General features: G+C 35.7%; 2 protein-coding genes across 2 annotated transcripts in view; one reads left to right on the top strand and one right to left on the bottom strand.

Annotated features, from left to right (window-relative positions):
- Positions 1–1,021, top strand: part of LOC135212323 (uncharacterized) — a 5,561-nt gene extending 4,540 nt beyond the window's left edge. The window contains exon 3 of the mRNA XM_064245735.1: positions 1–1,021. This exon is cut by the window's left edge and continues 635 nt beyond it. Coding sequence (XP_064101805.1) covers positions 1–762 — 762 coding nt within the window. The 3' untranslated portion in view covers positions 763–1,021.
- A 2,674-nt stretch (positions 1,022–3,695) lies between these two features.
- LOC135212199 (musculin-like) lies at positions 3,696–4,280 on the bottom strand. Its single transcript, XM_064245645.1, has one exon. It carries the CDS (start codon positions 4,278–4,280, stop codon positions 3,696–3,698), a length of 585 nt encoding a protein of 194 aa, XP_064101715.1.
- Between the last annotated feature and the right edge of the window lie 6,650 nt (positions 4,281–10,930).

Genomic DNA, 10,930 nt, shown 5'->3' with positions numbered 1-10,930 from the left:
CATCTGGTATTAAATGATGAAACCTGCGAAACGCCGACTGTTAATGGAACCGCTGGGGATCTCCCGGCTAAATGCGGTAACTCGGATGTACTACAGAAAATCGCCGGTGGTAACCAAAATGCAGTTATGTATAGTACTAACCAAAATGCAGGATGGAATTGGTACAATCAACAAACGTCATCCAGTTTTGATCACATAAATTTCACATGCTGTAGTCTGACGGCTCTGTTTCCCCTGCCTTCTCTGTCCCTCGCAACAAGGAGAAATTCAGTTATGAATTGCAATTACCAAGGATCAGCGGCCATGGTTGCTCTAGGATTGGATTATACGGCACAGGATGTAGAATACGCTGCTTGCTCTACATTTGGTTCATCTCTAGTGACAGACTGGAGAGGAACTCAGGAAATAGCCATCGAGAATGAGGACACTCCGTCGGGCCGTTGCCCGTCAGGAGGAGTAGCAGTTGCGCTGCGGGCCGTTACCAAGAATGAGAAAAACATGACAGCTCTCTGCGTCCCAGTCGCTGGGACCTGGACTGTGGATGCTAGTAAGTGCAGACTGGTTCAGAAAAACGAAGGTCCGAAACCAGTAATACCAGGAGAAAGTACAAGTGCTTGGAGCAACTGGCTAAGTTGCCTCCATCTTGAGGGAAATTACACCGTCCAACAGATCGGTAGGGTAAGCACCCGCAGCCCGTATAACTCTTATTACTTTGACAGAGTGTTTGCAAGCATTCTGTGTTGTCCACTCAAAACTAACTAGATAAAAGGCAAGCAGAAAATCCCTAAAGCTGTTGTCTTTCTTGAAAATGTTCAGGGGAGGCAAAACTTATCTGATACTGGTTTCAAGATAATCATATTTTCTCTTTGCTTTGAAATGAAACTTGCTAACAGGAATTCTATTCATGCTGTGTAGATCCAGCCAACAGATGAGATAGTAGAGAACAGTTTTGCCAGATGCAGGATACTGGGAGGATAGTTTCCTTCTGATTTTGTCTCAATAATATGTTCGGAAAACTAAACCGCACGAAAGTAAAAGAAAGAGTAACCCTAGTTAAGTTATTTACCTATATTCTGTTGAAACCGCCAACAGAAAGTCTGATTAATTTTATGTTGCAACGATGCAGTTCTATGAATACAATCGATCAAAACAAAGGCTCTCAGATTATCCAGGGTTAGGAAAGAAAGTTCATCAGGAATGGGAAAGAGTTCCATAAAAGCTATGAGGGAACTGATGAAGTTATGTATGAGAACGTGAACAACATCAGAGGTTTGGATCTGCCAAATCGTTTGAATATATGAAAATGGAATAAAGAAGGAAGGCAGTGAAACACAGGAATGCATATTGTGTTCAGAAGTCACGTTAATCATTCTTGATTGCGACGTCAGCAAGAACAAATCAATCAATCAATAATCATTCTTGGCAAGTGCTGGAATATGTAGTTAGTAACAAGGCATCAGGAAGACTCAAAATATTATTATTATTATTATTATTATTATTATTATTATTATTATTATTATTATTATTATTATTATTATTATTATTATTATTATGATAGAGTACTAGCAACTACTCATTCATCTTCCACCTAACTCACTATTATTGTGATTAATATCTATGAAGGAGTATTGTCAGATCTTCATTTACAAAGAGAGCTTTTTAATGAAAAGTTATTTTGAGTCACGAAAATTTCAGAGTGAATTTTTCGGGGGAAAAAGGAATTGAAAAACATTCTTTTCTGCTTCTTGTTTATGGTAAAGAGAAAGAAGCTTTTTGGGGATCATAGTCTTTAGTGTTGAGTGTTAAGGTGTTTTTGACAGAGAAAAAGACAATTTTGTCTGATCTCATTGACACAAGCTCGTTCAAGAATGTCAAGAATGTGTGCGTGTTCGTATGAGAGAGAGAGAGAGAGAGAGAGAGAGAGAGAGACTTGTTTTCGATTTAGAAATATAAATTATGAATGCCAGAGATTCATCGGCCATTGGGCCTGCGTATTTGTATCCAAACAGAGAGAGAGAGAGAGAGAGAGAGAGAGAGAGAGAGAGAGAGAGAGAGAGAGAGAGACTTGTTCAAGATTTAGAATTATGAGAGCCAGAAATTCGTCGGCCATTGGGAGAGAGAGAGAGAGAGAGAGACTTGTTTAAGATTTAGAATTGTGAGAGCCAGAAATTCATCAGCGATTGGCCTGTGTTTATTTGTACCCAAACAGAGAGAGAGAGAGAGAGAGAGAGAGAGAGAGAGAGAGAGAGAGAGAGAGAGAGAGACTTGTTTAAGATTTAGAAGTTAGAATTATGAGAGCCAGAAATTCATCGGCCATTGGGCCTGTGTTTATTTGTACCCAAACACAGAGAGAGAGAGAGAGAGAGAGAGAGAGAGAGAGAGAGAGACTTGTTTAAGATTTAGAATTATGAGAGCCAGAAATTCGTCCGCCATTGCGTCTGTGTTTATTTGCACCCAAAGAGGAGAGAGAGAGAGAGAGAGAGAGAGAGAGACAGACAGAGAGAGGAGAGAGACTGAAAGTACAGCCACTAGAACGATCTAAAATAAGCCCCAGGATAAGATAATAACTCCGTTGTTCTTGTGATTAGCCAAAGAATCTTAAAAGCTCGAACAATCTCCAACTATATCATTGTTAATCTAAGCTCTTATCTAAAAAAATTATTTTTATATCAGGATATTGGATAAGGGACATAAGACAGGGGAACAGCCCCTTTTTTGAGAATAGATAATTGATATTCAAAGGGGGGTTGGGGGAGTTGGGTGGGGGTGGTGTGATCGAGTGCAGAAGAGCTGTGAAGTTCTGGGCAATAAGATTCATACTTCATATCTTAAAACTATTCAGTATTAATATTATTATTCCAAAGCTGAACCTTATTCATACATTGACTTGAAATTCAAGATTCCAAAGAATATGGTGTTCATTAGAAAGTAAGAGAAGGTAACGAGAAATACAGAAAGAAAGACGAGATCATTTATTTAAAAAAAAAAAACAATTCACGTCACTCTCTCTCTCTCTCTCTCTCTCACACACACACACACACACACACAATAGAGAGAGAGAGAGTCAGTGTTTCACACAAACTTGCTGTCACATTGAGATGGTAAATATGGTCTACAATCACGAGCAAAAAGTTATAACATCACACAGTAATAAAGTTTTTTTCACCAAATACATCCCAGACCGATGTCTTTTGAAGATTGTCATCAGAAAGTGAAATAAAATGAATAAAATAGACTTTCTTCACTTTTGACTTTAGCTCTTTTGATCGTTTCCGCACTGCATACCTTGTGTAGACTTTCGAATTTTCGGGAAAACTCTCTTTTGAAAAATAGGGACAAGATTCTTCAAAACTCTTTCCTCTTTTTCAAATAGCTTTATTGACTTTGTCACAAGTTCAGGAAATCATTTTAGTGTCATATCAGCTTCAACTATAATATATTTTTTATATATAATTTGAGCATCATACAGAAATTTCATCTTCGATAGTAAAAATATAAAATTTATTTTTCCTTTCTCTAGTTAAATGCAATGTTATTGCAGAAGCTAATATGTCGTCAGTGAAAGATGTTCAGATATAATTTCAGCAGATTGATGCCCACTAAGGCTTAAATAAACCACCCATCCTCTGAAGGCAATGCGAAAACGGCGTCGTCGTTTGATCGGCACCACTGAAGCGAAGAGGCCCCCTGGCTAGTTAGTCCTTCTGCAGCAGGAGGAACAGCTCAGTGATGTAATTGAGGGCCATCTGGATAGTGTCGCGCTTCGAGAGCTTGTGGGAGCCTGAGGGCAAGGTGGCCCTCAGGCGATCAAAGGCGGTGTTCAGGCTGGTCATCCGTCTTCTCTCGCGGGCGTTGGCGGCCTGGCGCCGGCGACGTTTGAGAGCCTCCGATGACGTCATTGCGGCTCCCGGAAGCCCGCCGGTGCTGTTGGCGCCATTTCCTCGACGCCTGTCGGCGGGGGCGCTGCTGAAGGCGGTTGCTTTGGCGGCAGTCTTAGCAACGACTCTCTGGGAGGTCGCATTGCCGCAGCTGGAGACGGAGGGGCAGGATCTCTCCGCAGAGCTGCGGTGGCCTAGCGGCGGTCTTTGGCGCGTCGCAGAGGTTCCCGCCAACGACGCCAAGTCGGCGATGCGTTTGTTGTCCGTCGGGAAGGGCGTCATCTTACGAGCGTGATCGAACCGGATCATCATCAGTCGAGCCGACGGATGCGTTACCGGGTGGTGCCTGGGCGCCGGCAGCTTGGCTAGGTGGATAGGTTTCGGATGTAGCACTGGATGCATCGCGGGCCTTTGAGGGACGGGATGATGCACGAAATGACTTTCTCGCGACACTATCCCATTGAAATCTGTCGCCTCGCTCGAGCAAATGGGACAAGATGCCGTCGCGGTGTCGATCATGGAGGCAATCGAGAACGAGGGACGCTTTCCTAAATGCGAGAGCTTTCAGCTTTCAAAGGCACCGACCGATTCTCCCTTATTGTATGATGGCGGTCCCAGAGGTACTCGTGCGCCACCCACGAGATCCAGGTATAAACTGGTGTTGTTCGACCAGGTAAAGGGGTCTTTGTTTATAATCAGATTCGCAAACTAATTAGATGATTAGGTCGGGTAGAAAGGTGGGGAGGACTGAGACCCACTTTTCGCTCATATAGCACCTCCGAGCGGATATTCCCAAATCTCTTTTTTTTTTTCAGATCTTTCCAGAACGTTTGTTCAGTGAACTAAAAAAAGAATAAGATAAAAAAGTCCTCACAGGTGTGAAGACTTATAGAAGATATGACGGTAAGAACCAGCAGGTAGAAGCGATGAGGTGATACGAATAACCTCATTTGCAAATACGTCACTTTTAATCAGTGCAGTTTGGAACGGACTTGGTCTCAATTAGGGAGATCGGCCCATCCTGGGAAGGTGCGAAGAATCAAGATGGATGACGAACGAGAATAAGGAAAAAAAAGGTGAAATTCAGGAATAATGAAATATTAAACCGAAGCGAGACTGTTTAATCAGTGTTCTCATGATTTTGTGTAGCTTTCTTTTAAACTCTTCCACACTGTTGCTGACGAAAAAAAGATGGAAATAGAGAAAGAGAAGCACTGTGCAAAGTTAAGAATGGTGGAGAGACCGAGGGAGGAAAATAACGAAAGAATGAAACGAATTAATAAAAAAAAACAAGACAATAAAGTCTGGAGAAGAAGGAGCGAACGAGATGCTCTAGGAAAGAGGGGATTTGCGATAAGAGGATTTACCCGAGAGGCGATAACCATTACCTGAAGAAAGGAAGGAGAGAGAGAGAGAGAGAGAGAGAGAGAGAGAGAGAGAGAGATGTAGCGCGTAAATATTTATAATCGTCGTTGAAGGCCGAGATCAAAAGAAAGTGACGTATTGGTAGGCAGTCTCCCTGTCTTCCGGAATACTAATGAGATGCCCGATTCACCTTTGTGGTTCTTCCTTCAATAAAAAAGGACAAAGAAAGAGGAAGAGAACGCGGGAAGAAATGGGAAACCAAAACTTGACTGTAAACGGTAATTTGAATCCAAAACTCACCTTTACACTAATTTGAAACCAGAACTTGACTTTAAACTAATTTGAAACCTGAACTTGACTTTAAACGGTAATTTGAAACCAGAACTTAATTTTAAACTAATTTGAAACCAGAACTTAATTTTAAACTAATTTGAAACCAGAACTTGACTTTAAACTCTAATTAAAACTAGACTTTAAACAGTTGTTTTAAGCCAGAACTTGGCTTTAAACACTAATTTTAAACCAAAACTTGATTTAAAACGCTGATTAAACCAGAACTTGCCATTATGATTAGACAGTAATTTTAAACCAAAACTTGACTTTAAACAATAATTTTATATCAACCAGAACTTGATTTTAAACTGTAATTTTAAACCAAAACTTAACTTTAAACTAATCTGAAACCAGAACTTGGCTTTAGACAGTAATTTGAAACCAGAACTTGGACTTTAGAAAGTAATTTGAAACCAGACCTTGGACTTTTAGAAAAGTAATTTGAAACCAGAACCTTGGACTTTAGCACAGTAATTTAAAACCAAAATTTGACTATAAACTAATTGAAACCAGAACTTGGACTTAGAAAGTAATTGAAAACCAGACTTTGGACTTTAGACAGTAATTTAAACCAAAATTTGACTATAAACTAATTTGGAAACAGAACTTGGACTTTAGAAAGTAATTTTGAAACAGACCTTGGACTTAGACAGTAATTTAAACCAAAATTTCTTTGACTATAAACTAATTTGAAACCAGAACTTGGACTTTAGAAAGTAATTTGAAACCAGACCTTGGACTTTAGACAGTAATTTAAAACCAAAATTTGACTATAAACTAATTTGAAACCAGAACTTGGACTTGGACAGTAATCTTAAACTAAAAGTTGACTTTAGACTAATTTTAAACCAAAACTTGACTTTAGACTACTTTTAAACCAGAACTTAACTTTAAATAGTCGTTTCAAACCAAAAGTTGACTTTAAACTTGACTTTAAAAAGTAATTTGTAACCAGAACTTGACTTTAAAAAGCAATTTATAACCAGAACTTGACTTTAAAAAGTAATTTATAACCAGAACTTGACTTTAAAAAGTAATTTATAACCAGAACTTGACTTTAAAAAGTAGTTTATAACCAGAACTTGACTTTAAAAAGTAATTTATAACCAGAACTTGACTTTAAAAAGTAATTTATAACCAGAACTTGACTTTAAAAAGTAATTTATAACCAGAACTTGACTTTAAAAGGTAGTTTATAACCAGAACTTGACTTTAAAAAGTAATTTATAACCAGAACTTGACTTTAAGTAGAAATGTTAAAACTTGACTTCAAACAGTAATTTTAAACCAGGACTTGACTTTCAACACACTTTAATTTACTTTAAAAGTTAGGAATATAATGTTTACAACTTATGCGTGCGGGGAAAATCTTGCACCCGTCCGAGTAAGCTGGAGGTCAGGTCACGCTTTGTTTACTTTGAATTGGACTTTGACTATAGAAGACAGATGTAATGGAGTCAATGGGAAATACACAAGCAAGATGGAAACAGTACTAACAGCTCATTCAAATATATTAATAATAATTTTTCAAATAAAAGATCACCAACAATACTTATTGATTTTTAAATCTAATTAGCGTTAGTGAATAATGATTATTATGAGGCAGACAGTTATATAATAATAATAATAATAATAATAATAATAATAATAATAATAATAATAATAATAATAATAATAATAATAATAATATATGAATATAAACATAGTAATGTAGCACGAAAATAATAATAATAATAATAATAATAATAATAATAATAATAATATAATAATAATTAATAATAATAATAATTAATGAATAAATCTAATATGTAGCACGACTACTACTACTACTACTACTACTACTACTACTACTACTACTACTACTAATAATAATAATAATAATAATAATAATAATAAAGGAGTGATAGAAAACGATCAGGCAAAGATCCTCTGGGACTATGGTATCAGAGATAGGGTGATACGTGCAAATAGACCAGACGTGACGTTGATTGACAAAATCAAGAAGAAAGTATCACTCATTGATGTCGCAATACCATGGGACACCAGAGTTGAAGAGAAAGAAAAGGAAAAAATGGATAAGTATCAAGACCTGAAAATAGAAATAATGAAGGATATGGGATATGCCAGTGGAAATTGTACCCATAATCATAGGAACACTAGGCACGATCCCAACATCCCTGAAAAAGAATCTGGAAAAACTAGAGGCCGAAGTAGCTCTAGGACTCATGCAGAAGAGTGTGATCCTAGAAACGGCGCACATAGTAAGAAGAGTGATGGACTCCTAAGGAGGCAGGATGCAACCCGGAACCCCACACTGTAAATACCACCCAGTCGAATTGGAGGACTGTGAAAGAGCAAAAAAAAAAAAAAAAAAAAAAAGATAATAATAATAATAATAATAATAATAATAACTATTATTATTATTATTATTATTATTAATATTATTATTATTATTATTACTAATGGTCGCTCTCACATTTATTTACTCTTTCAAGCCTCATTATGACCCATTGCCGCTTGTACCAGACTGATAGTCTACGGGTTGTTACAGGAGGGAGAGCCAACATAACCCCCTACCCCACACACAACCTAACCCCCAACATTCTTTGATCCTGGCTTTGGCAGACAAGTGAATGAATTCTGAGGGAATGAATGTGTTTTGTTTGCTGTGAAGCATCTCTCTCTCTCTCTCTCTCTCTCTCTCTCTCTCTCTCTCTCTCTCTCCTCTCTTGCAGCAAATTGCAAAGATATAAGGAAATCAAAGGAAAGAAGGAGGAAAGAATAAATAATAAAAAATAATAAAAACTATAAAATAATTATAATGAAAATAAAATTAATATAATAAAAGGATAATATTAAAAATAAAATAAAATTAACTAAAAATAAAAACAAAAATATAAGTAATCATAAATAAAAAATTAATATAAAATAAGAATAATAAAAATTTGTAAAGTTAATAAATATAAAAGTAAAAATAATAGAAGTAAAAATGAAAATGAAAAATAAAAGTAATAAAAATGAAAATAAAAAATATGAAACATTAAATAAGAATTAATAATTCTAAGATAATATTAAAAATAAATAAATAATAAGAATAAAAATGAAAATAAAAATGATGAAAATAAAAATAATCAAATAATTTTAATAACAAGTATAATAAAAAAATAATAGATAAATACGAAGAGAGAGACACTGATAAGAAAAATTAAAACAGAAAAAATTCAAATGGAACGATACTTCATCGGTCGTTAACATCCGAATAATAGAGAATAAGAGAGAACAATTGAAAAAGGAGAGAGCTGAGAGAAGGCAGGGAAAATAAAGGAAAAATGACGATAAATAGAAAATAACGGAGAAACATAAGATGAATAACCGAATAATAACGAAAGCACGCGTCAACCGCATCTGCTGGCAGTAGCGTTCACACATCGCATGTAATTGGCTATTTCGCGGGAGTTAATTAGCTAATGAATAATGATGAAGACAGTTTGGTCGGGCAGGTGTCGGGAACCGACCGCGGAAAATAGGCCGGGAGAAATAAATGGGAAAGTAAGGGGGGTTAGGGGTTGGGGGAGGTGGGGGTGGATGTTGGCAAGGAGGGGTTAGCGTAGGCCCAAGTATGGCCTATTTCACCGAATACTCTTTTGCGAGATTTAGGTTATTTAAAAATTTTTTTTTTTTTTTTTTTTTTTTTTTTGTTTTTTTTTTTTTTTTTTTTTTTTTTTTTTTTTTTTACATTCAAAAATATTTTTTTGAGGTGGGACAGTTTTAGATTTTAAGATTTTACAAAAATAAATAAATAAATAAAATAATTTTGATTAATTTTGGAGGAACCAAGCACACAAATTAGGAAACTTTTTTTACATAAAAATTTTTTGGGGAAACTTTTTAGACTAAGATTTTACAAAACACACACACACACACAAATGATTAATTTTGGTGGTAACAAATACACAAATTATATCTATTTGTATGGAAGGTCATCCATGAGCAGATGAAGGTAAGGACATTTACATACACAAACACACACAAACACACACACACACACACAGCACAACATATATATATATATATAGGGTATATAGGATTAGGTTTAATTAATTAATATAATAATTATATATATATATATTACACACACACACACACATATATATTATATATATATATACATATATATTATATGGTATATATATACATATATAGTATAAAGTTATATATCTATATATATTATATATATATATATGTAATATATATATATATATATAATATATATATATAATGGTTTTTTGCGACCAAAGGAAAAAAATTGAAAAAAACTTTATACATAGCATCACGTTTTATATACTTCGTGATCAAGTTATTCATATATATATATATATATATATATATATATATATATATATATTATATATATATTATATATATATAGTACACACACACACACACACACACACATCATATATATATATATATATATATATATATATATATATATATATATATATATATATATGAATTCCATCCTTCACCTGGTCAGACTAATTAACGCAGAGAGAGAGAGAAGTGTGGAGAAACCCAGCAGCAACGGTTCAGGTCAAATGAGGGCAGGTCACCCACTATAATAGAAAGGTCGAATCCCTCCCACCCCCCTCAGTAATTGTGTATTTGTCAGAAAGATGAATGATACCTTTAAATACAAGCTGTTCTGTTTGTGCTTGTGAATGCTGCGGTCAAAATAGCTTACGAAAAGAGTTAGAAATTTCTAACATCCCTTTTTTTTTAATATTATTATTCTGGCAATAACAATCTACATAACAAATGTCTATGTAGTTATCGAACTTTTCACCTATGATGAATTTAGCCAAAATCGTGCGTCTGACAACGATATAGGACAGGCCACCACCTTCCCTTGGCTAGTTTCGTAGGCCGCGGCTCATTTAGCATTATAGCAAGACCGCCGAAAGATAGGTCTATATTCGGTGGTCTTGATGATACGCTGTACAGATAACTCGATTTCACCGAAGACACTTGGGCATATTTTTTAGCTTTTTCTTCTTATTTATGCATTTATTTTCGCTAACTTATAGTTGCCGTTCTGTTTGATTAAACTATATTTACAGATAATTGTGTTCTCCTTAGTCTATCGTTTACAGATATGGCATTCCGTCCTGCGGAAGATCGCTGTAAGATATTAGCCTCCTAGGCCTATACTCGGTTTTTTTCCATCTGTCCACCCGCCTGTGGTGTTTACGTATGGTAACACTGCGTCCCGGGCTTTAGATAGTTACATTCAGCTTACATTCAACAATAATAACAATATCCTACTTCGAATATAAATGGTGTATTTCGCATAC

This window comes from Macrobrachium nipponense, chromosome 40, assembly GCF_015104395.2.
Source record: "Macrobrachium nipponense isolate FS-2020 chromosome 40, ASM1510439v2, whole genome shotgun sequence".
Classification (NCBI taxonomy): domain Eukaryota; kingdom Metazoa; phylum Arthropoda; class Malacostraca; order Decapoda; family Palaemonidae; genus Macrobrachium; species Macrobrachium nipponense.
This window is presented reverse-complemented; position numbering and strand designations above follow the sequence as displayed.

Coding starts and splice junctions, on each gene's coding strand:
- LOC135212199 (XM_064245645.1), bottom strand. CDS start 4,280: ATGCATCCAGTGCTACATCCGAAACCTATCCACCTAGCCAAGCTGCCG.